We start from the raw sequence: 27,115 nt of genomic DNA, 5'->3' as shown, positions 1-27,115 counted from the left end.
ACCAGGTGTGCATCCGGACTGGAGCCGATGGTCTAAACAGAGATTGATGACAGTTTGGAGGGCAGAAGAAATCAGGCTGAAGAAAAGAGCCGGATCAGGTGCAGGACAGAGAACGTCATCATTTTTGCAGTTTTTTTTTTCTTTCCACCTAAAAATTACTTTACTAATGAAAGCTACAATTACTCTCTTCCAAAACATTGTGTAATGTCATAGTTGGCAGAGGTTTAGCGAAAGAAGAGCTACATTCTATAGAGGATGAAAACCGAGAATTAAAATTAAAATAAGAAAAAAACTTGTGGGAAAAGCAGCCTTTTGACTAATTCTGGTGTATTTAGGGAAATGTTAACTGATGTGCATTATGTCTACAAATGAAATTAAATTTAATTGCCCAACAAATAAATCGATACACTTTAAAAAGGAGAGCTTCATCTCACCTTTATGAATTAGTATTTATTGTTTTTAGCATAGTTTTATCAAATAACATATTTAAGCACATAGTGTGACTTCTGCTGTTTTTAAAATATATTTCATGTTTTTCATTGTACTCATATATGCATTTACGTCTCTTTCGTGACTTATTTGTTTTTTCCCACGAGTGTTTTAATTTCAGGTTCTTTCACATTTTTCTGTCTCATTATTTTTGCTTTCCTTTGTGCATTTCTGCCTCAGTATGCAAATGAGAAGTCGGTGTGTCTTAAAGCTGCAGTACGTAACTTGTATAAAACTTTTTTTTTTTTTTACATATTTGTTGAAACTGTCACCATGCTGTGACAGTACGCTATAAAACAGGTAAACTGTGAAAAAAAAAAATTGTGCTTCTGTCTTCTTCCAATGCTAGAAACAACCAATCAGAGCCAGGAGGAGTACCAGCTTTAGTAGCTTGTCTGTTGCATAAAACCACCTGAGCCCTGTTCAGCCTTATTCCATCATTGAAATAAGGACAGGAACATTGTAGAACTACAGTTTTGGAAATACTCTATCACAGTACGGCCCTGAAATTTTTACACCCTGCTTCTAATTCTCCCACTTTGAGGACAAAAGGCCGACTTGTTGCCTAACATATCGCACGCAACAACAGGCGCCATGCTGAAAAGATGATCTGTGGTCGCATTGTTCTGCTTGATTGGTGTACAGTGAGTGAGTCGGAGACCAACTAAATGTTTGGAACACAGCTACGCTCTGAATAGCCTCCTTATTGTTCAACTCATTTGAATTCCTCCTTTTTCAAAACAGATTCCAATCGGAGGCTCAGTCTGGGCCTGGCCTTGCTGAAAGGGCCGAGCTCATTCCATTTCCAGCGATGGGAGTGATTGGGGAGAAGTGAGCCTGAAGATTGCTGAAGTAATTAACATTCGCGGCTGGTTGGCAGATCCAATCGTCTTGTCTCGGATGCAGGAGGAGCCGTCGTACGCAAATACACACACACGCGAGCTCGCGCGCGCATACACAACAGAGCTCCAAATTCAAAGTTTAATTGCATCCTGCAGCACAATAAAACGTGTCCTCATACGCGCAGACAGCTGTCACATTCAGAATTTTGTGCTGCTTTGATGATTTGGTTAATGTGCAAGTGGAAGTCAAAACAACCAGAGCAGCTGTCGTTTACGTCACGTTTCTGAATGTATGTCGCTGAAATAGTTTGCCGTTTTTTGTGCTGGTGAATATCTCTTTAATGACGCCATCGTAAGGCTGCAATTGGTTCAATCGGAAAGGATGACGTGTGAGATCTTGTGACTTTTTCTCAACTGAATTTCTTTGGTTCCTTCATCATCGCCAGACAATTTTAATGATTATCCTTTTTTTTTCATCTCAAACTGGAAAGATGTTGTCTCCTTACTTTTCTTTGCTCTCATGACTTTCTTTTACTCTTTCATCTCAACTTTCCACCCAGCTGTTGTTGCTTCATCTGGTTTTCCCTCCTTTCTCAGTTTGATTTGGTTAGTTTGTGCATCAGATATGAAATAAAACGTGCATCATAAACACTTTTATATTTTAATTTCCTAAAACTTAAGTGTGGAGGAGTCCCCTAAGGAAAGCTATTTAAAACTTTTTTTAAAAAGTGCTTGAATTTTCACAGATGAAGGGAAAGATAACAGGTAAATAATCAAATATCTCTACAACAGGGCACAGGCGCACTAATTTCAATCATATTTTCCAAAATGTACAAAAAAAATAAATAAATCAATTCTACTTTGTAAAACATTTAGACATTGTCCTGCATTTTAGTCTTAAAATTAAATATCCATATGCCCAAAATATAGTAGAAAAACACAGGCTTTCATGCATTTCATGAATTATATTTCTCCTTTGTATCTTCTCCACTCTAAAACCTTACTTTCCACTTTAACAACACCTTTGTCGCTGGCCCACTTATCTTATGTTTTCCCTTTTTCTTTGTCTCCATCCCCTTTTTAGAATTGGAGGCCGCTGTCTCAAGGTGACTCGGAGCATCTGGAGCTGTTCGCCACAATATACGAAGCAATTTAGTCGCAGACGGGAGCTGTGAAGAGACCGGACTCCTGCCCTCTGGTGACTCCAAACATTGTGGCTGACGACCCCGTCAAGGTTGCAGCTCACAGTTCATCTGCATACGTGGAAAGTCCTAGCAGGCAACACAATTCAGTTCTTGGAATTATTCTCGTCTGAAAAAATATATAAATCAAAACCATAAACAGATTTATGCACCTGATGAAAAAAGCTGAGCGTCCCTGGTGGAAAATTAGGAAGTGATGTGTGTCCGTGTAAGAACGTCAGCGAATAAATGAATAATGCTTCAGCTTCTTAGGAGGTCCTTACAGGCATCTGAGTCTTCCTGATGTGAATATTAAACCTCTACGCAGGTAAGGGCGTCTAATTGTTCTTAATTTCTCAATCTTCATCCCTCCCTGAGGAAAGACTATTGGAATATTTGTGAAACATGATGGCTGGTGTTAGATTGTTCAAGTCTGCAGCCAATCCCATTGATTGCTTTTATATGCATGACTCACGTATTGTCTCTCATCTTTCATCACACGGCGAAACGGGTCCTTCATCAGCTTTGATGCCGCCACAAGACACGCAGTTGCGCACATGCGCCACAGTCTGTCAAGGCTCTTAGGCAACGGGTGACAACAGCGACTGCAGTGAATCCTAATCGTAGGGTTTAGTTATCACTGCAAAGATTATAGAAAGGAGTCAAACAAAAATAGGAGTTATATCCTCATGAATATTATCATTGAAATTATGCTTATATATTATGCTACCTATTTTCTATTCCATTTGTGTTCCTAACAAATACCTCCTAGAAGGAAAAAAAAAGAAGTCTTTATTCTTGTTTTTATCCAACTTGACTACTTCACTGTAGTCGTCTTTCCCTTTAGTTTTTCCCACTTTTATCCTCCAAATGAATACAACAGCTTCACAGAATAACAGTTGGCATAAATAGTAATAATCATGTAATATGTATTTTTGCTTTGGTTACTTTCTGGATGCTTCAAAAAATATAAAATTACAAAACATCTGATAGTTTACACATGTTTACTGCATGGAAAATTTGACTTTTTTCAGTCGTTTTGCTGTTGGAGTAGCACAAAATAACAAGTTGCCGTTTTCCTGTTCATTATTTAAACTTTCTGCTTATTTGAAGAAGTCTTTAGCTGGCTGCATGGCAGGCAAGGGCGTAGGAACAAGTTTATTATTGGGGGGGAAGGATAACACATAAACTTGAAAAGATCCATAAATAGCTTGAGCAAAAATGTCAAACAATGGTGTCATCAACGTGTTACTCTAATCTGACCCCTTGTAATGAGTAATCTAACGTGTTACTATTTACAATCCAATAATCAGATTAAAATTACGTATCCAAGTTACGTATTTGTGATTATTTTTAGAAAACACATATTGTTGCTTTCTTTTTCCTTGGGGAGATACGTTTCATATGTAACACCAGCGACACAAACGTAAACGATGGAGGGAAAAGAGATGCACATTTTCTAGCAGATGGATGAATTTTTCATTGAGTGATCAAATTACTCTTTCAAAGTAACTATGCCATCCATGGCAATAAACTAACTACACTATATATCATATGTGTGTAGACCTGTCACAATAACAAATTTTGATTTTTGATAAACAATATTATTGTTGTTTTTAGTAATAAATGTTAATGGCAAAATTATAATGCAAGAACACAATCTGAAGGATCAGTAAACTTTAAATTATAATGAACATTTAACACTGCAACTGGAAGGCATTTCAAATATCCAAAATAAATAAACAAAACGACAAATAAAATTAATTTTGAAGTCTTGGAAAATAAACATTTCCTTCAAAAATAAAGGTTTAGCTGAGACCAAAGCACCAACCTGAAAGCTTTTATCATAGTTTTTTGTAGAAAGAAAGAGAAATAAAAACAGAAGTGATAAATCATGCCAATGGAAATTATTGAATTTGTTTTAATTTATCATGAGCACGGAGCTCGGTTCATTGTGCGCGTTGAAGCGGACACGCAGCGGCACGAGCTAACGCCGCCGCATGCGCAGCGTGTCGCAGCGCCTCGTGCATCTCTGGATCTTTGCAACTCGGTGCGGATCACGCGCGCCGCTCTCCCAGGCGGCTCCAATGTAAACCTTAACTATAAACGCCATACCGCTGTCTTGGCTCAAAAACGCGAACTGTTACAACCGCGACTAACTCAGCCATCAGGAGAGTCAAAGGGAGATGAAAGATCGGCGGCTGGGCTGGTACAGTTTATAATCAGTTAACTCACACATTGTGATTAACATTAGAGTTGCTACCTGTTTAACTATCCTGGCTTCCTGGCTGGGCTGGCAGTTTTGGCGGGTCTGAATCGCTGCCAACAAAAAACTCCGCTTCATCTCCAAGACGAACAAAATATGTGTCCAGTATGTGGCTTTTCCATCCTTCTCACTTTGCCGCTCTATGGAGCTCCACTCCATTTCAAAAGAGCAGAACAAATTTTATGTTTTTTGAACAATAACAATTTTTGTTGCTAATCTGTTGCTAAGAGATGAGTGTGTTTACTGGGTAACCAAGTGCCATGAAGTGAACTTCAGATTTTCACTTTTGCGCAATTTGCCAACGGTAAATGTCTTGTATCTAATCAGGTAAGCGTTATTTCGAAAGAGCTTTTGTTTTATAAACTACTTGTTATTAATTTGGTTTTAAGAGATAAACGGGTTTTTTTCCGGTAACGAACTGCCACGAAGTATAAATCGAGATTTTTACTTTTGTGTTGAATGTGTGTTTGGTATATCTGCCCCTAATGACAAAAAACTAACTTTTCTGCAAAATTCACCAACTGCACAATTCTTGTTAGTGTAAAATAGATGGTATTTCTAAAGAGCGGAAGAAACATTAGATTTTTTATCAATAAGAATTTTTGTTGCTGCGCTGTTAATCTGTTGCTAAGAGATGATCGCGTTTTCTGGTAACCAAGTTCCATAAAGTAAACATCTGAGGGAGAGCAGAAGAAATCCTATGTTTTTTGAACAATAACAATTTTTGTTGCTAATCTGTTGCTAAGAGATGAGTGTGTTTACTGGGTAACCAAGTGCCATGAAGTGAAATTCAGATTTTCACTTTTGCGCAATTTGCCAACGGTAAATGTCTTGTATCTAAACAGGTAAGCGTTATTTCGAAAGAGCTTTTGTTTTATAAACTACTTGTTATTAATTTGGTTTTAAGAGATAAGCGTTTTTTTTTCCGGTAACGAACTGCCACAAAGTAGTATAAATAGAGATTTTTACTTTTGTGTTGAATGTGTGTTTAGTATATCTGCCCCTAATGACAAAAAACTAACTTTTCTGCAAAATTCACCAACTGCATAATTCTTGTTAGTGTAAAATAAGTGGTATTTCTAAAGAGCGGAAGAAACATTAGATTTTTTATCAATAAGAATTTTTGTTGCTGCGCTGTTAATCTGTTGCTAAGATGATCGCGTTATCTGGTAACCAAGTTCCATAAAGTAAACATCTGAGAGAGAATAGAAGAAAGCCTATGTTTTTTGAACAATAACAATTTGTGTTGCTTATCTGTTGCTAAGAGATGAGTGTGTTTACTGGTAACCAAGTGCCACGAAGTGAACTTCAGATTTTTACTTTTGCAAAATTAAAAATCAAAAAGCAGAGCACAAACATTTCTAATGTAACTATTTCTCACATTAAAAGTAGCCTTTTTCCTAAAATAAGCTTTTTAGCTATTTTGTTTATTTATTAACCATGTTTAGCACACTGAAAGGAGGAAGTCAATGTAAGACAACATGCTAGTTATAGCCCACATGCCACTGGCTGCATTTAGGCTAATATTACCATTATTCGATCTTGATATTGCCTAATGTATAGGCTACAGAACAAAGGCAGACATATTTACAAAAAGAGATGTTTAAGCAGAATCATTGCAAAGGCAGAAATGAGAAAAAAAACACAATTTATCTTAAACTCCTAGAACTGGCTTTAATTCTTGAGTTAAAGGAATTCTATTAAAAAACAGAAACACCTGCTTTAAAAGCAGACTTAAAATGTTCCTTTCTGTGAGCATCCTATGTATCATCTGATATTGTTCGGACAGGTTCAGATCCGATATTACTTGGCTTGTTAAATTTCCTGTTCCCAAGTTCTCTGACGAGACCCAGAAATTTGATAACGAGTTTTAAAATGTTATCAGAAAGGTAGAAAGTCAAGCAACTTAAAGAAAAAGGAATACAGGCTAAATGTCGTTTTCCTGCACAACTCAGAGTGGACCTGGAAAATGGCTCAAAAACTTTCCCGACCCTTCTCGATGCGATACCAACGTTAGAGAAGCTAAATATCTCGGTACAGATGAGTGAGAGAGAGAAGATGGAAGCGGAGCTCTCCAAAGAGGCCTGGATTCCGAGACTCAACAAGAGACAAGGAAAAGGGGGGTTACTGGATGCGGATTTAAAGGCTTACATTTAAGATTGTGATGGGGAAAAATGTTCATAAACAGATGAGTTTGTGAAGACTTCAAGGTATGTTTTGAGAAAATCATTAAGGGGGAGAAGATGCTATAAAGATAATTGAAATTACTTTGTATTGAGAAATTATATCTCAGTTGTTTAATATCTCACGGGTAGTTCCTATCGCCGTGCGTTACTATTGTCATTCCAATTGGGTGGAGATCTCATCAAGGAATTATTGTTTTTCTTTGGTTTGTGATCTGGGTTGCACTTAGTGCTTTTTCCCCAGAGCAACTGTGGGCACACAGTGCTCTGCCTTGGTCACATCGAGGGCTGGCCAGGATGCGGTCACTACAGGTTACCTGTGGTCTTATCATGGCCAGTGGGATTGATGGGAGTCTTAGGGGCTTATTTTGTTCAAATTGCTTTGATGTTACTATGTTCTTGTTCCTTGACATGTTTATGTTCATTTTGAGTGACCAACAGGAGTTAAATACGGATATGATGCAAGATTTAGAATTAAGTTTGAAGGGTCAAAAAGTAAAGGAGGAGGTTGACAGTGGGAGGAGAGTTATTGGTTATGAGTGATTTAAATATTGTGAGTTATAATGTGAGAGGGCTGGGCCATCCAATAAAGAGGAAAAAATATTAGCTCAATTAAAATCGTTTAAAAGTTCAATAGCTCTAATACAAGAGACTCATCTTAACGATGTGGAACACAAAAAATTAAAAAGAGAATGGGTAGACCAGGTGTTCTTTTCCAGTTGTCCAAAAAGTAGGGGGAGAGGGGTTGCAATATTATTGAGCCGGACAACTTACTTTTTGATGCAGAAGGAGGTTAAAGATGAGCAGGGGAGATATGTGATGGTGGTAGGTTCAATAGAAGGGATGGATATAACAATAATGAATATATATGCCCCAAATGAAGAAGATCCAAATTTTTTTGTAGAAGTAGCTTCTGTCTTAGCAAAAGACTCAGAAGGTGTAATAATTTTGGCTGGAGACTTTAACTGTGTGTTGGATCCAAAACATGACAAATTGCCATCAGATCAGGGCCCATTGGGCAGAAAAACGAAAGTCCTGAAATATCTGTTAGAGGAGCTAGGACTGGAAGATTCTTGGAGGGCATGTAATCCACAGGGCAAGGATTACACATTCTTTTCAAATGTGCATGGTTCATACTCAAGATTGGATATGATACTTATATCCAGACAAGATCTTCATAGGGTGGTACATAGTAGTATAGAGCCTGTAACATTGTCAGACCATGGACCAGTTAGAATAACATTAAAGGTTAAAAAAGAAAAACATTTTAAATACTGGAGATTGAATGTCTCCATGCTGAATGACCCACAGGTTCAAGAACGAATGAAGACAACAATAGATGAATACTTTCGGTTGAATGATAATGGGGCTGTATCATGGGCAATATTGTGGGATGGAGCCAAGGCAGTAATCAGGGGTAAATGTATAGAAATGGCAAGTATATTAAAGAAACAACGGGCACAGAAAGTAAAAGACCTAGAGAATGAAGTGAAAAGATTAGAACAAATTCATAAAAGAGATAGAAAAGAGGAGACACTGGAAAAACTTAAAAGAAGCAGGGAAGCACTGGACAAAATACTTACTTATAAGGCAGAAGGGCTATGAGATATACTGGCCAAAAATATTATGAGGTGGGAAATCGCGCGAGCCGCTTATTAGCCTTCCAATTGAGAAAAATACAGGCCAGCCGCGTGGTCCCCAACATAAGTCACCCGGGAAATGGAAGAGAACTAGCCCAGCCGGAAAAATTGCAGAGGCGTTCCGAGAATTTTATAAAGAGCTATATGACTCCGAAAGTTTACCCCAGAAAAGAGAAGAAATAGAGGATCTATTTAAAACACTTAATCTACCAAAATTGACACAGGAAGAAGCAGATGATCTGAATAGACCAATTACAGAGATGGAGATTGAGGAAGTAATTAAATCATTAAAAAGCAATAAAAGTCCAGGGACAGATGGTCTAAATGGAGAGTTTTACAAAGTTTCATTAAGGAACTTACCCCTAAATTATGTGCTGTTTACAACTACGCCTTGAAGGAAAATGATCCCCCAAAAAGCTGGTCAGAAGCATTAATAACAGTAATACATAAGGAAGGGAAAGACCCTAAAAAATGTGCCTCCTACCGCCCCATAAGTCTTTTGGGGAATGATTTGAAAATCCTTGGATCAATTTTAGCAGGAAGGATGCAAAGGTACTTAAAGAAATTAATAAAACCGGATCAAACTGGATTTATAACAAAACGACAAGGTTCGAACAATGTTAGAAGAGCGCTGAATATTCAGTCAATCGCTAAGAAAGACAGCCAACCATCAATGCTCCTGGCGTTAGACGCAGAGAAAGCGTTTGATAGGGTGGACTGGGATTATTTAAATTACATATTGAAGAAGATGGGATTTAACTCCACCTTCATAAGATGGATAGCAACGCTTAACAAAAATCCTATCTCGAGGGTACGGGTAAATGGCTACTGCTCTGAATTTTTCAACATAAAAAGGGGGGTGAGACAGGGAAGTCCGGTCTCGCCCATTCTTTTCGCTATAAGTATAGAGCCATTAGCAGAATTGATTAGGTTGAACAAACATATAGAAGGAATAGTAGACAAGGGAGGTTTAGAACACAAGATCTCTTTATTTGCAGATGATATACTTTTGTACTTAAAAAACCCATCAAGTACGATCCCTCCTCTTATGAAATGCCTACACATATTTGGTCATGTCTCAGGTTATAAAATTAACGAAATTAAATCTGAAGCAATAATGATGACAGGACTCTGGCCAGAGCACCTGGAGAAAGAAGTGAAATTTAAGTGGCCAAAAGCGGGCCTTAAATATTTGGGAGTCACTCTGACCGGTAATTCTTCTCAGTTATACAATGCCAATTATAGCACACTTATATCTCAAATTAAAAAGGATTTGGAAAGATGGCAGATTCTCCCTCTATCCCTAGTTGGCAGAGTGGAGACGATCAGGATGAATGTGCTACCACGGCTTCTTTTCCTCTTTAACTCCCTACCGATCATGGTTCCTAAAACCACCTTCAAGTTACTAGACAGACTTATATCAAGATTCATCTGGCAAAACAAACGCCCAAGAGTAAGACTTAAAGTTATGTGTTCTTCAAAGAGTGTGGGAGGCCTGGCTCTTCCACATCTGGAAAGTTATTTCTGGGCAGCACAACTAAGGGCACTTGTTGCATGGATTAGACTGGATTTGGATACAATGTGGGTACAGCTGGAGCAGGGCTCATTAGTAAGGAGTATTTCGATAACAGATATACCTTTTTTAAGTAGAAATCAATGGCGAAAACTTAAAATCCAAAATGAGTGGGTGGTGTTTACTTTGAGAGTGTGGGACAAAGTCCGAAAGAAGTTGAAGCTACCACTCTCCTTGTCACGAGCAGCTAGAATAGATGGCATAGCTGACTTTAAACCTAATAAAATGGACAGGGGATTTGGAGAATGGGCAGATAAAGGTTTAATCACAATAAACCAACTATTTACAGGAACAACATTAAAAGCCTTCTCCCAACTTCGAAATGAATATAATATCGCTAACACAGATCTTTTCAGATTCTTTCAGATCAGACACTACCTTCAAAAACACAAAGAAGTAGAGAAATTAAAAAAGAGTCCAACAGATTTTGAACAATACTGGATTGATGTGGTGGAGAACCGAAGAGATCTTCATAAGATCGTTTCAGCTTTATACCAGAGAATACGAATTGACCAGGAAGAAACAACGCTAGATGTCAAGAACAAATGGGAACTGGAACTAAACGTGGTGATAGAGGACACTGAATGGGAAAACACTTGGGATAATTGGCATAAATGTCTGAATAGTCCAAACTGGAGAGAGTTTAGTTGGAAAATAAGAATGAGATATTTTAGGACCCCAATAGTGATAGCCAGCTATGATAATAAGGCCAGTAATCTCTGCTGGCGGAAGTGTGGACAAATAGGAGATTTTTCCCATATTTTTTGGGAATGTCCAAAAGTGAAACGTTACTGGGAGACGGTAAAAAGGGAAATAGGACAAATACTAAATTTGACTATGGATTGGGAAATACATAAAGTGATTCTAGAAGAGGTGCATCTTCCGACAGAGGACTCTAAATATATGCTGAGAGCCCTGGTGTTGATTGCTCATAAGGTGATCACTGTGAACTGGCTGAAACCACATTCACCTACCTTGGAACAATGGGTTCAGAAGCTGAAGACTGTCAACCTGATGGAGGATATTACAGCAACTCTGAGGTTGCGGAAAGACATCTATAATAGAAGATGGACTTCTGTAATTCAATATCTGGAACAAAAACTCGATTTTCGGTAATAGTGTAAGGAAAGAGGGAAAAGAAGGAGCTTTAGAAGAGGTATGTTTGAATGTCATATCTGTAATTGTTTTGCAATGGAAAAATACATAAGAATGGATTTTGTCAAGGAATTGTTCAAATAAAAGTTCAAAAAAAAAAAGAAAGGTAGAAAGTTTGCAAATCATTTTCCTTACACTTTACAGTTATGCAGCACTTTGTGTTGATCTGAAGTAATCATCTTTGTTGTAAAATATCTTGGAATTTGTGGCTGCAGCATTGCAAATGCTAAAAATAGTTATGGGATGTAAGCACTTCTGCACATCATGGTGCTTGTTAGAGAGCCCTAAATATTGTATGTTTATGTTATTTCCCTGAGTTACTCAACATATACTGTTACAGAAACTCACAGTTTCAGTGTTGGGGTCACATTGTATTTGGGAAACGTTTGATAGTTGTGCACATAAGAAAAAAATAATGTAGTTTACTGCTAGGTGAAACGCTAGTTAAAATCAAACCTACTTGGAGATACTCAGACAATGTGCATATATATTTATTCATATTTATATAAATTCCCTTCTCACCCTTCCGCAGGTGAACTCTTTCATCCTCTGAGCTCGGGTCCTCTTCCAGAGGCCTGGGAGCTTGAGGGTTCTGCGCAGTATCTTGGCTGTGCCTAGAACCTGACATTTCCGGACTGCGATGTCTGATGCTGTTCCTGGGATCTGTTTTAGCCACTGCTCCAGTTTGGGGGTGACTGCCCCGAGGGCCCCGATGACCACAGGCTAGACTACCACAGGTCCCTGCGCTACTCGGCCCTGTAGACGCAGAGTGAATCCTAGCAACCTGCGGCCTCTTTGCCGGGAGCACCGAATGCCACCTGATGGTGTAGACCCGCCGATTTCTGCCAGGATCGGTTTGGTAAATGCCATGTCGCTGACAAATAAAACTTTCGTCATTAGGGATTTCTTTTCCTCTTATTGATTGGATGTTTTATTAACAGCATCATGGACAAGTGGTTTGGTGACTCCAGCATTTTTAATGAACTTGTACCGCGGAACTGCAGCTATCCCTGCAGGAGCCTGACATCCTCCCCCGGATGTCAGGGTCCGGCGGAGGAATAGTGACTGTTTTTAAAAGCAGTTTTACTTGTAAACAGTTGCCTCTGGCCTCGTTTAGTAGCTTTGAGATCAGCCTATTTGAACTCGGCAGCTCTCACACTGTGCTGTGTGCGGTGGTCTATCGGCCACCGAAGTACAACAAAAACTTTATAAATGACTTTTCTGATTTCCTGGCTGATATCATGCCAAGGTATGACCGAGTTCTCATTGTTGGTGATTTTAATATTCATGTCTGTCGTCCTACTTTACCTATGGCTCAGTCATTTCTTAATGTTACCGATTCTTTTAATTTTGTGCAGTCTGACTGGTGCTATCCATGAGCATGGTCACAGTCTTGATCTGGTTTTATCTTATGGTCTACCAGTTTGTAATTTAGTGATTGGTGACTCATTATTTTCAGACCATATGCCTGTTTTATTTGAGATAATGCTGTCCTGTGCTAAAGCTAAAGCATGCGCTGCAGCTCGGTTCTATCGTGTTCTTAACCCTTCTACTGCTGGTCAGTTTTCTTCTGTTTTTAATCAATTTATTGGTGTATAAAGTGCTTCATAAATAAAGTTGGTATGGGATGGTATGGTACTGTGGTCTTCACCTTCCAGGTCTTTTCCAGTTCCTCTCTGAGGCCCTGGTATTTCTCCAGTTTCTCAAGCTCCTTTTTCCTGATGTTGTAGTCACTTGTTATTGCTACGTCCACCACAACGGTTTTCCTCTGTTCTTTATCCACCACCACAATGTCCGGTTGGTTCGCCATTACCATTTTGTCTGTCTGGATCTGGAAGTCCCACAGGATCTTAGCTCGGTTATTCTCCACCACCTTTGGGGGTGTTCCCCACTTTGATCTTCCAGTCCATATTCTGCAGATGTTCCTGTACACTATGCCCGCCACTTGGTTATGTCATTCCATGTAAGCTTTCCCTGCCAGCATCTTGCACCCTGCTGTTATGTGCTGGACAATCTCAGGGGCCTCCTTGCACAACCTACACGTTGGGTCTTGTCTGGTGTGGTAGATCTGAGCCTCTATTGCTCTGGTGTTTAGGGCCTGTTCCTGTGCAGCCAGGATGAGTGCCTCTGTGCTGTCCTTGAGTCCAGCTTTTTCCAGCCATTGGTAGAATTTCCTGATATCAGCCACTTCAGTTATTTGTCAGTGGTTCATCCCATGTAGGGGCTTGTCCTCCCATGATGGTACCTCCAGCCCCTCATCCTCTGTTCCCCATTGTCTGAGACATTTATTGAGCACATCGTTTGCTGAGACCTTGTCCTTGATGTATTTATGGATCTTGGATGTTTCATCCTGGACAGTGGCTCTCATACTCACTAGTCCTCTGCCTCTTTCCTTGTGGATAGTCTCAGGGTGCTGGATTTGGGGTGGGACCCTCCATGCATGGTTAGTAGCTTCTGAGTCTTAACATCTGTGGTGTTCATTTCCTCCTTTGGCCAGCTAATTATTTATTTATGTATTTATTTTCATTTCTAACAGACAGAAAAGACAATCAAGAAAGAAAAAAATAAAATAAAATGTAACAGACTACAGAAATAAGAGGTAAAACAAATCATTATGCCCTAGTGACATGCAAATTTTGTATTTTCTGTTTGAAAAGGAGCAGGTAGAAGATGTAATATCTTATAATGTCCTGCCTCTTACATACTTATCAATTTATAATCAATTAACTGTCAAAACATCAAAACGAGACAACTTGTTTCCATTTTACATGACATTTAAAGATGTCCCATTATTTAAACAATATTTATATCATCAATAGTATTTACAGACTTTAAAACAGTCATCTTATATAACATATTTTGCAATAAGCTCCTTTTTAATCAGTTTTTTAAGCTGGTTTATATTTCTACTTTTTTGAACTCATCATTCAATCCATTCTATACATCTACTCCACGCACCGATAAACAAAAACTCTGCATGGTTGTTCTAATACATTGTTTTTTAAAATGTCCTTCACCTCTTAAATTATAACCGCCCTCACTGTCACAAAACATTTTCTGTATATTGGGTGGAAGTTGCTGATTTCTGACCTTAAACATGAATTGTACAGTTTTAATATTTCAGTATTCTGGGACCTTGTTGCTCAGCTTGGGTTCCCCAAGGTTCAGTCTCGGGCCCACTCCTCTTTTTACTGTACATACACCTAATAGGTTTTATTTTAAATCACCACAGTAAAGGATTCCAAAAAGGTTTGGTTTCCTCAATTTAGAAAACTCAAGAAATCACCTGCCTTATTTACCTTCCTTGCGGCTCGTGCTTAGTCAGAATGCTGGATTTGGGGTGGAGCCCTCCATGCATGGTTAGTTAGTATCACCACGGATGTTAAGAGTCTTAACATCCGTGGTGTTTATCTCCTCCTTTGGCCAACTAGTTATTCCTGCAGGGTCTCTGATTACTGGTAAGGCGTAGCTGTTTATTGCACTCATCTTGTTCTTGCCATTGAGCTGGCTTCTCAGGACTTGCCTTATTCGTTGGAAGTATTTGGCTGTGACTCCTTTCCTTGTGACCTCATCGAGGTTGCCATTTGCTTGTGGTATTCCCAGGTACTTGTAACTGTCCTCAATGTCTGCTATTGTTCCTTCTGGGAGTGAGACCCCGTCTGTGTGGACGACCTTCCCTCCATCCGACCACACTTCTCTAGTCCGAATGACATCCCAATGTCAGTGCTGTAGATCCTGGTGGTGTGTATTAGTGAGTCGATGTCTCGCTCGCTCTTGGCGCACAGCTTAATGTCATCTATGTAGAGGAGGGTTAGGGTAACATTAATGGTGGCCCCATTCTTGAGTCGGTATCCATAGCCAGTCTTGTTGGTGATTTGGCTGAGAGGGTTCAGATGCAGAACAGCAGTGGACACTTGTGCAAGTGGTTTGCAGTTTGCATTATATATAAATAAAAAAATAAAATAAACAAAACAGCAACTGCAAACCAATTGTACAAGTGGTTTGCAGTATATATTTAAAAAAATAATACATAAATAAATGAATAAATAATAAACTGCCCTGCGACAGACTGGTGACCTGTCCAGGGTGTACCCGCCTCTCACCCAGCACGTTAGCTGGAGATAGGCACCAGCACCCCTTCCCAACTCCACTAAGGGACAAGGGTTTAAGAAAATGGATGGATGGATGGATGGATGGATGGATGGATGGATAAAAAACTGCAACTGCAAACCAATTGTGCAGTTTGCAGTATATATATATATATATAAAAAAAATAAAATAAAAATTTTTTTTTAAAAACCCTGCAACTGCAAACCACTTGCACAAGTGTCAATCAAATGGGGCAGAAATCAAAAACTCTGGAAAGAATCATAATTCTTTCCAGGAAACTCTCTGCCCCACTGCTGTTCTGCATAGGTCTGAACCCCCTCAGCCAAATCATCAACGCGAGCCATCCCGTCCTTCCAAACAGACTCCAGGATGGTGGCTCATGGGATCCTCCCGGTCAGAGCCGTCATGGACTCCCGCAACATCTGTCCCCGACCCGGAGTCAGTGAGAGTGCAGCGCTGCTGTGGACCTGTGGGCATAGGCAGGCTCCTTGCAATTCCCATACTTGCCAGCAAGGGAGGTCCTCGACACGCAGCTAGTGCTGCATGGGGTGAGACACCGGAAAACAGCAAAAAAAGACTTCATGGAGATGTGGCTCACCCTAGCCACCATATGGACCTCCAGAAACTTGCTGGTAAGCAGGCGCAGGCAGATGCCCCCCCTCCAGTGGCTGTGATCCGAATGGTGGGAAAAAAAAAGAAAAACATACAGAGCTACAGGTGGCGCGCCTGTAGCTCAAGGACACAGCCACAAAGAAGAATCGCCTGCGCCTCTTTGGACGAAGGAGCCGGCGCTCCACGGACAGAGGTCCCAGCAGTGGCGGCCTGGCTCTCCGGGTGAGGCAGGTGGAAAGGAGCAATGGGGAAGGAAAGCCCCTCTGAGCACCATCGCTGTTTGGAAGAACGGGATGGCTCCAAATTTCAACCAGACTGGCCAAGGATACAGACTCAAGAATGCAGCCACCAAAAGTCTCCTCCTCTACATGGATGGCATCAAGCTGTACGCCAAGAGCGAGCGAGACATCGACTCACTGATCCGCATCACCAGGACCTACAGCACTGACATTGGGATGTCATTCGGACTAGAGAAGTGTGGCGGATGGTTACAAAGAGAGGGAAGGTCATCCACACAGAAAGGGTCTCACTCCCAGAAGGAACAATAGCAGACATTGAGGACAGTTACAAGTACCTGGGAATACCACAAGCAAATGGCAACCTGAATGAGGTCACAAGGAAAGGAGGCACAACCAAATACCTCCAACGAATAAGGCAAGTCCTGAGAAGCCAGCTTAATGGCAAGCAGGGGCGAATCTAGAAAAATATTTATGGGGTGGCAGGGACTTTTTCAGGGGTGGCAGCATATATATGAGAGCTGCTTTTTAAAAAAAAACAAAAAAAAAAACATATATATATATATATATATACATATAAATATATATATATGTTTTTTTTATATTTCGTATTAAAAACAATACAAAATATTGTTTTTAACTTGCATTGTTTCAAAATGAGCTTTATGTAGCACCGAGGCTTAAATACAATTTCTTAATGTAGTATAGTTAATTATTTTCACATCTTTTGTACTCCTGATAATTGATATGCATTACTGATATGCATATCAGTTGACATGCATTGTGTCCAGAAAACCATTTTATCCCAATACAGGACAAGGAGAAATCTGTCACAAAAATATTAGTAGCGCCATCATTCGTTATTCAATATATCTGTTAAATACGACTTAAAATAAAGATTAGAAAACTGATGTTTGATAAATTCACCATGATACAAATCTATAAACAGTTTAGTTTCTGTTCGTTCTGTCAAGATACAAGAAAGGGCAAATATCTACTTATACTGGTCAATCGTTTTATTTTAAATATGCTGTAGGAGCCGTAGTTTGACAACTGTTATAAATATCACCATGTTTTTAGAACACGGGATTAGCTCAGTTTTTGTCACTTGTTTTAGGAATTGCAGCGGCTGCAGAGCGCCACAATAAAAGGTACAATAAAGCTGATAAACAGGTGAAGAACCAAACAGAACCACTTCTGACTATTCGCAAAACCAAACATCCAATAAAAGTTCCACCAAGCCACGACTAAGGCACTGGGGTCATGATTCTCGACACAAGCAAAACAAGGTTCAATATCCAAACTTAATGATTGTTCTTGGTGATTTATTTTCCTCTTTCACCAAACAATTACAGACATCAAACTTTCATTTGTTCTCATGCTACCACTCTTAAAAACCATCGGCCCCAAACCCAAATGCCGGCTGGTCCTTCTCCAGGCCCCTGCACTTATCTATGTGGACTAACCAACATTACTTCCTGTCTAAATTTAGAAAATAAATAAGAAAATAATAAAACAAAAAAAATAAATAAAATCAACAATTATCAACCTACAAATAAACTATGTAAATAATACAAAAAATAGAAATTTAAGAATAAAGTAACAAAATTCAAATGGAGAATGAAATAAAGAAAAATATCTCCAACAACTTTAATTCTGCCTTTTCTCGCAACGCGGACCCGTTGCCATGGCAACCGACAGACAACAGCTCAATGAGCACATAGAGTAGAGATTACCGATCAGGGGAATCAACACCAAAAAACAAACAGTTCCCACACAAAAAAGTAACAAAAAACACTAATACAGAACATCCAGTCTTTTACATTATGCTGTCAGGCTTAATGTCTATATTTGGATTATTAATACGTTTTCGGCAGAGCACAGCGGCGGTTGATTTGCTGATTTAATAAACAGCTGCTCTACTGATGACGTGGTGTGCGGGTTGACCTTTTTTAGTGCTAACCGAACCAAAACACACCGAACATGCTAAGGTTATCAAAGTCAGTAGCAAGCTAATAACAGTTAGGCTAGTATAACTGACCCACTGCTCACTTGTTCAATCTTTTCTTTAAATTAAAAGTTCCTCACCTGTGAAATCTGAAGCCCTTATTACCATTAGCAGTTAATTCAACCATAGATAAACATTGCGTCCGTTGTTCTGATTCTTTGCGTGATTGTAGTAGTTTCCTGACCACCAATATTCCTGACTCAATGGGCAGCAATGGCGCATGTGTGACTTACGATAAATCACATAAATGTCCAATCCAGTAACATATATATCTATCAATTCTGCTGCCTTGCGCTCTGTCCTTCTCTCGCACTTCCCGCTACTTACCGTAGCAGTAGGTGTCAGGTTACATTGTGTTGCATTCAATGTTGTCGGGGAAAAAAAGAGTTTCATGCGCTTAATGTCCGATTTGCCATAACTATTTATTGAATTTATTGTCGCTAGCTGGGGTGGCAACAGGGGTGGCGAGGCTCTCGTTTGGGGTGGCAACTGCCACCCCTGCCACTCTGCTAGATCCGCCCCTGATGGCAAGAACAAGATCCAGTAATCAGAGACCTTGCAGGAATAACCAGCTGGCCAAAGGAGGAGATGAAGACCACCGATGTTAAGACACTCGGAAACTACTGACCATGCATGGAGGGTTTCACCCCAAATCCAGCATTCTGACTAAACACGAGTCATAGGGAAGGTAAATAAGGCAGGTAGATTCCTTGAGTTTTCTAAATTGAGGGAACCAAACCTTTTTGGAATCCTAAAGACCTTTATCGGAAATAAAGGCCCCTCTTAGAGGATTAAGAGGCAGAGCGACCACAAAGTTGATTTATTGGATTCTGTGAAGACGTTTGCAGTCTAGAGAGAATATGCCACCCAATTCAAGAAGAATGGGTCTAAGTGGTTCCAGCACACAATCTCCTCCTCAGGGTGAATTGTTTGGAATTAAATGCTGAACATAAATCTTTTGTTGATAAATTACAGGCCTTAATATGTTTAATTTTTCTTTCGTGTGTTTGAAAAATAAATTTAAAAAGATTTTCTTAAAAGGATCAATCAATTAATTAATTTGATTTATTAGGGACTCTTTCATACTAAAAGCAGCTCTAAGTATCATGAAGTTGAGGTGAGGTGGTGAGAGAAAACGCAGACGAAGCCCAGGGTGTAGATAGGTGAATGATTATGAATATTAAATGATGAGAAGCTCACAACAGTCCAGGAACTGGCAGCGCGGCAGAAACTGAGGCTAAGCTAATACCGGTAGCAACAGAGCAGCTGGAACTAGAGCTAACGTTGACTCAGGACAAACAGTCCAACTGACGACGACTAATTGTACAGACTCTCAGGACTTAACAGTCCAACTGAGTAGACTGAGTAGACTGACTAAAGGTCAACAACGAACGACATACGACAAGTATCTGACAAAGAACAGGGACAACAGGTGGGCTTAAATACACATAGGGTAATTAGGGAGACTAGACATATCTGGGAACAATCAAGACGGCACAGAGGCTCACAGAGGAAAACAGATCCAGACACAGAAAAACCTCAAAACTAAATACACAGAAAAACAGATCCTCACACTAAGAGCTGTACGAACAATTAGCCCTCAGGTTTCTCTGACAAACTGTTCCACAAACAGGAGCCATAATACTTGATGGATAATAAATGACTAAAACTATATGATCACGTAAAAGATTAAAATAAGATTCATAAATATATATGTATAGAAAATAACAAGGAAAATGACAAAACAAACCCTAATTGATTTCTATTTGCTTTTTCTCTTTCTCTCTGTCTGAGCCTTGCGCGGTGCATCTGACCTCTGACCTCAACTCCTCCCATCTGTCCTCCCATGGACCAGATGATGTCCCTCCTACAAAACCAGCCAATGAAAATGATCGAGAAGATCTGGAGAATCAAGAAGACAGAAAAGACCTCCATCACCTCCAGGGGACAACCGTCAGTCTCCTGTTGGGCATTTGGACTGAAAACTGTGTGAGACTGAGCTTTAACAATCTCCGCTGGTCTGCTGTCCAGTATCAGCGTAGAGGAAGAAAAGCTAAACCTGCTTCAGAGCTGTGAGAGAAGACGACTCTGAACTGTTGACGCTCGTTTCACCTGTGGACAACATGGACGATCTGGACAACCCAAAGATCCAACACCAGAACCAGTTGGACTGACAGGAAGCTGGAGGAGAGAGACGGGGGAGGATTTGGCTGCAGCAACGCCGAGACCGAGTGGGGGAGAGGAGCGAGAAGGAAGGAACAACATGAATCCACATCAACCACTGTGAAGGACGACCTGTCTGTAATGTTCATCTAGATCACGACTTTAAATCTGAAACAACAGAGCAACAGAGTGAGCAGCAAAACTTCACTCTACCAAGTACCAAGTATCAAGTACTTCAACTTTTGACACCAAAGAGGACAATGTCCAGAGCAACAGCTGGTTTAGATGTTTCTGAAAGGCTCTCCACTCAAAGAACTATTGCTGGTCCACTGTCGAGTGACCGAAGCAGAGAGTGAAGATTTATACTTTTATGACAGGAGGTAACAAATCCTCCTGAGCAGGCGATCAGTGTTCCTGCTTCCACGCTTTACCTACTTTCCAGATGGAAAATCTGCGCTTTCTTGTTGGGTTTTGAACGGACACTTATCTATACCTTCACTGCACTAATGTAATTTTTTTGTTTTGTTGGGTTTCCTAGAAAACACATGAAATTTGGTAGCTTAATTATGATCATTCTTAGTTGTTTGACTCCTAAGAATGTTTAAGAGTTTAGAAATTCATTCTTCTAGACATAATAGATGTCAATTTAAAATTAACTTTAATGTGTGTAAAAGACTCATGCGTTGTCTCTGCCTGGCAGAGCTTTCCATCCAGAATTGCTTCATGATTGATTGTCCTACAAGCTCTCTGTATTGTGCATAATTCATAAATAAACCTGATTGAGTGATTTTACCTGAACAGTGCTTGGTAAGTTTTTTTTTTTTCCACAACAATGGACAAAAACATTAAAGGCTCTCAAGTAAAAGGCGTGGCAGTTTTAGCTAATGTTGGACCCATGAGCCAATGCTAACATTACCATATTAGCTTGCAAAGACTTTTATGCGTCATCTTTTCAAAGAAAAATTAACCTGTAACCATATATGAGAGTAGTAAAGGCATACATGGCACATGAAACTATACTGAAGACGAATAACTCACCTTTAAAGAAGCTCTGTTTCTTCCGATGGAAGCTTCCCGCACTTTACTGCACATGCGCACCGCTGAGCTGAAGCATTCACTCCAGTGACAAAAATAGTCAAATCCAGTTTACTCAAAATAACACAGTCTTGTACTTTTTTACTTTTCTCAGGCCAAACACATACATTGCTCACATTACTTGAGTTGAATAAACAATTTAGTGAAACTTGAGTAAAGCATACAAACCTAATTTAAGTAAGAATAGGTATTGCCTTTTAGAGTGTTCTAGGCAGCTTGTAGCTTGCCAACGGTAGTTGCAGCATTTCGCCAGTCGTTTCGTTTTTAAACCATGAACGTTTGCAATTTAGAAATATTTCCAGACAGTCACTTCTGTCTTTCTTGAAACCAAAAGAAAATTTTAACCCTGGGAAAGATAAACAATGATTAAATGATTGAAAAAGGGATTTGAATTGCTACCTGTCGTGGAGGGAACAAAATGTTCCCAAGGAGGGGTATGAATTGATGCATGGCACCATTTCAAAATATATTGTGGCAATTCAAGTCCAGTAATAAAACACTGGAACTATATTGTTGCAACGCTACAAAAAGGTTTTTCTCAGACATATCCCGTATATCTGTAAACACAGATTACACAATAAAATAAAAACAAAAAATACGCTTTTTTTTTTTTGCTAGATATACACCATTCATGTACCCTACTTTGTGATAAAGGTGGATTTGTTTGACCAATTTTCAAAGTGATTAAGAGAAGAGACTTCATCCACGTTTTTAGACAGATTTTTGTCTTCAAATGCTTTAACAATAAGCCAAAGCGACACATTGAGGGAAAATGAACACTTTGTTGTTGTCCTCACAAGCTTATCAAATAATGACTGAAGGTTGATGAACTCTTTTCTATTCTTAAAGGATGAAAAGATTTCAAATTACCTTGAACCCTAAAAATACGGGATCAGTAGCAGAGCAGGGGATGTAATCAATATTACAGTCTAGTCCAAGGCAATGCTCTACTAACAAAGCATAGAGTAATGGAAAAATCAAAGCGCTCAATGTTTGGTCTCTGTAACATTACTCATCTGCTCTCCTGAATGGAGTCTTATCTCATCATCACTACACACAGAGAAAGAGAGAGAGCAAGAGTGGTAGAGAGTAATTGCTGTAGCAACCGGTCACCTTCAGGTAAAAAAACCCTAGTCTGAAGTAAATTCACTTCAGGTGGGTCTTGCTTAAAAATCTGTAAGACTCATCATACCCAACCCAAAATTTCTCAGGTTTACCACAATTATCAAATTGAAAGTTGGTCTGTTTGTGCTGTGTGCTTGTGTTAGTCCTAGGACGACCCCAGAAGGCTACAGCAGGCGACTGACCTCCATATGACAAGATCAGAGAAGGGGGATTGGATCAGTGACCAAATACTGTTCTTCATTTGTTATTCAGACTTATTTTTGTCTGTAGCACGACTTTTTTTAACTTTAGCATCAAACAAAACTAGAGTACCATGTCCTTATTCCTATTGACACTTCAGTAGTTCCTATAATAAAAGAGTAGCACACTCAAACTGACCAAAGTAACACAACATAACGTCAGTTACTCTGTGTGATCAACTGACTTCAGGAAAGATGAGCAGATCATCTTATTTTATCTTTATCTTATTCTAATGGCAATGGGTGGATAGACAATGGTACTCTTTCCAGTCCCCAGGTGTCACCATGCAAAAAGGGATATACCGTACATTCGATCTGAACACTTGTAGATAACTCCTCCTGGAATTCGTTATCCCCAACCTCAATTTTATGTTGTACAAGTGGTGTATCCATAAAGAGTTGTCTTTTGTAACTTTTTGGCCTTAGCACAGTCAGGCTTCGTAAGTTTAAATGTGTCCACAAGCATTTGTTTTCATCTACCATCATTGTGTTTGCCAAAATCTCTCTGTGTTTTTGCCACTTACCATGAGTGACAATACCAGTAGGTGAAGCCCAGAACAGTGCAGACCCACACAAGAGGACTCAACCATCTCCATCTCAATGACAATATTTATGCATTTTTGCAGGCTACAGCAAAGGAGCCCCTCGGTTTGTTTTATTTCAATTGATATGTTACATGTTTCTAATGACCTGCATCATCATGTGTTAAAATTATGTAAAAGACATACAGATACTAAAACACGCAACCTTATTTTTTTTCTTAGGAAGTTGATTCATTTCTTTGTCGATCAGAGAAAATGAAAAATTATCCATGAAAAAGGAATTAGCAATATCTTACTTTTAGGCTGGTGTGGCTACATATTTAAGACTTTGCACCCTATTATAATTCTAGTTCCATTATTGTTGTGTTTTCTATTTTGATTTCTATTTTACTTCAGTTCAGTGCTTCGTCAGTGATTTTAGTTCATTATGTTTACTTATTGTGTGCAGTTATTCTGTGTTTAATTATGTTTCTTGGGTATAGTTATTCTCTTGTTGTTCATTTTCCTCTCTCCCCTCACACCTGCAACCCATTAACTAATCATCCCAGGTCTTTTGTTCCAGCATTCACCCTCACAGTATTTAAACCCTCTTCTTCCTCACACTCCTTGCTGGTTCCTCCTGTTAAACCCTGTTATTTCCCTGTTGTGTCCATATGTTCTAATACTGGCTTTTTGTTCCTGAATTCTTGTGTTTGTGGTCTGCTCTGTTTCCCTGTGGTTTTTGTAAGTTTTTGATGATCACCTTTTTCATTAAACGTTCACATCGACTCTTCCTCTCTACCGCATTTGGGTCCACCTACAAACAATTTATCATGACAGATGTGACATTTAAGAAAACCATCCTAAGGGGAAAAATCCCATTAAGACTTTTAAAAGCCTCCCAAAAGGAAAAGACGGAAAAAAAAAAAGATTTTTTGTTTTTACATATACTTTACACAGAAAAGAAGTTAAGGCTATAGAAAAAGACACACATATGTTCATCAAAAAAGACTCTTTAATTGGTCTTTGTGGATAATTACAGGGTGTAGAAGCCTGGTAATATAGATACTATAATCGTTTTCACTAACCTCATTTTTTTAATAAACAGTTTGAGTGGATGGTAAAAAGAGGGATGAAGAGGAAATATAAAAGAGTCGAAAAGGGGGAATGGATCATTGGTTAACTGATGTTAATAAAGTAGTACCAAAAGCTTCCATAAACTTACAGCAGTTTTTAAACAGATTCTTTTTTTTAATGTGCCAGAGGTGTGTTTAGAAAAAACTGGTGATTATAAAGTCCTATATGTGGAATATATGAATATTACATTAACCAGCCTCAAATAACACATTCGACTATGCGATTATAGTACTTAGAATACATAATTTATTCAACGTGAGGCTTGTGTGCTGTTGAAGCCTCACACTTGGGTACAGTGAGGATGAAATCCGTGGGTTAAGACACCTAGTGCTGGTCAATGCTGTTCTAATGCGGCAATCATTTTGCAGATCGTGTTGTTGCGGACTGCTTTCACAAAGTAGCTGCTTCCTGTGATTCATCATTATGACTTGGACTGATTATATTTGCTTCTGAAAACTGGTGTACTTTTATGCCTTTTAAAAATCAGTACTGATGACCTCATCTCATAAATAAACACTTCACATCTACATCACAACTTTTTTTTAGATATCTAGTGACTAGTGATGGCTGCCTATCCAACGCTTCTTCCCAGATGTAAACAGTTTGTCTACCAGACAATAATCAATGTTGAATACCAGCAATCCACACAATAAAAATTTAAACACACACACACAAAGCAATAAATTTCAGGTTACAGTTGAACCATTTGTCAATAACATGATCTCCTGTGAAAGATGGAACACTTTTGTGGGAAAGCAGCCACTGAGTTAAACCAGTCAAACCCAGCTTTCCACAACTTTATCAAGGATAGATTGGTGAAAGTCTTTATCCAAGAGTCTGACCTGAATTACTATTCTTTACCACACAATGACACAATTAAAATCAACATAACTGTAAATCTAACAACGAAAAACTTTCCAAAGTTGTAACATTTATTATTCTCATCTTCTCTAACTCCACAGCTTTCATCCAGCAAGATTGTCAATTAAACTTCAGATTCTAGACTGGAAACCCGTCGCCAAGGCCGAAGTACACAAGGACTCCCAACAGGCTGTCCTGTTCCTCCTTGCCCTATCTGGGCGTCGGAGCCAGTCTGGGGTCCCTGATAGGCCCCATAAGCTCCATACACATTGTCTTGATACAGCAGTGTCCGCTGCCCCCCACATCGTCCACCACCACAGGCCAACAGTTGGCACACTGGGCTGGAACTCTGGCTGTGATGCTGGAGGTCCAGTGGACTGTGATAGATTGGGAGACCGGGGTATGAGTTCAGGTAGTGTGCGTACTGTCGGCTGAGCAGGCTTGTGGCTCTGCGGACCATACCCCGCCCTAAACCATTTCCATTTCGAACCGCTTCTCCATATGTTGGGAGGTGGGTGGAGTGGGAGTAGCGCAGTCTCTGGCCCTTTCGTCCATTTGGCCTCCTCTGGTCCTCCCTTATGTGGAGGTAGGCCTGGTTCCTTGGGAGGCACAGGTTGTTTCGAACATGGGCAGGATTGTAAGGCTTGGCAGATGTTGTAGGAGTAACCATGCATGGAAACAGGTCCGGCAAGGTTGAAGGTGATTGGCTGGATAAAGAAGACTGTGATTCATCAAGATGATGAATTTGGTCATTGCCCCACGTTGCTTTAAGAAAAGAGGGGCGGCGGTGCCTCCGCCGGCCCCTCAGCACAAGGTCCTCTGGAGGCCAAGAGCTATAATTCTCCACCCGGGGACACATCCCCTCTCCTGAGTAAACATTGTCAACACTTGGGGCGGAGATATGATTCTCTTGGAGGTGATTGACTTTAAGTTCAGTCAGACTGATGGTACTTTTGTCACACTTACCCTGATCCCCGTGTTTTCTCCTTTCCACATCCCCATTCTCACACTGAAAACTCTTGGACCTCCTTTTTGGTTGTGAAAGGCCCAATTGGATATGTTGGTTTTGGGGTAAAGAGACTGGATGAGATGTGTAAATGTCAGGTAGCTGGAGTTCTGAGTAGGCAATGTAAGGGGAATGAGAATGGGAGTCTACATACACCCTCCCTGTAGTCTGGTAGTGGTGTGGGTGCTGATGAGGGAGCGTCTCCCCTACAGCCAGGTGAGGAGTGCTCAAACTGGACACAGGAAGTGGTCTGTCATACAGACACGATGTTGAACGAGTTGGAAGTGTGTAGCGCAGTGGTGTTGGTCTACTTACACCCCTGTGTTGTTTCAAAGAAGTAATGCCAGTTAGAGGTGGGGTGAGGGACCCCTGAGGAATGGAGCAGTGATTTTCAGCAACATAAGCAAATCCTCCCGGAACGGCCTCAGTGGTGACTTGAGGGACACGAACAGGCATACTACTTCCATGACGAGTCAACTGCTCTATGGTCTTGGTAGCATTGTCCAGGGAGCTCTCAACATTCGCAGTGGAGACCAGATCCTTGGCAGTGCGAAGCATTTTTAGCATGTTTGCTTGAGCATAGTTGGAGGTCAGGTCAGGTTTGGCCAAACCAGATGAGCGTCCTGGATCTTCTACTCCTTTGAAGCAACTGTAAATACCCTGGTATGGTATG

At 39.9% G+C, this 27,115-nt stretch overlaps 1 protein-coding gene and 2 long non-coding RNA genes across 3 annotated transcripts in view; 1 reads left to right on the top strand and 2 right to left on the bottom strand.

Annotated features, from left to right (window-relative positions):
- Nucleotides 1-773: 773 nt before the first annotated feature.
- LOC103481635 (uncharacterized) lies at nt 774-4,946 on the bottom strand. Its single transcript, XR_536330.3, has 4 exons — nt 4,776-4,946; nt 2,988-3,152; nt 2,686-2,896; nt 774-2,602 (listed from the first exon to the last, which is right to left on the bottom strand). It is a non-coding gene; the product is annotated as an uncharacterized LOC103481635 (long non-coding RNA).
- Nucleotides 4,947-5,009: 63 nt separating this feature from the next.
- LOC145549169 (uncharacterized) lies at nt 5,010-21,250 on the top strand. The gene is made up of 2 exons (XR_014085149.1): nt 5,010-5,105; nt 11,862-21,250. It is a non-coding gene; the product is annotated as an uncharacterized LOC145549169 (long non-coding RNA).
- Nucleotides 21,251-24,435: 3,185 nt separating this feature from the next.
- LOC103481634 (glutamate receptor ionotropic, NMDA 2C-like) overlaps nt 24,436-27,115 on the bottom strand; it is a 61,066-nt gene continuing 58,386 nt past the window's right edge. The window contains exon 16 of the mRNA XM_008437258.3: nt 24,436-27,102. Coding sequence (XP_008435480.1) covers nt 25,561-27,102 — 1,542 coding nt within the window. The 3' untranslated portion in view covers nt 24,436-25,560. The remainder of the gene's footprint in view (nt 27,103-27,115) is intronic.

Source organism: Poecilia reticulata, chromosome 19, assembly GCF_904066995.2.
Source record: "Poecilia reticulata chromosome 19, P_reticulata-male-v2, whole genome shotgun sequence".
NCBI lineage: Eukaryota > Metazoa > Chordata > Actinopteri > Cyprinodontiformes > Poeciliidae > Poecilia > Poecilia reticulata.
This window is presented reverse-complemented; position numbering and strand designations above follow the sequence as displayed.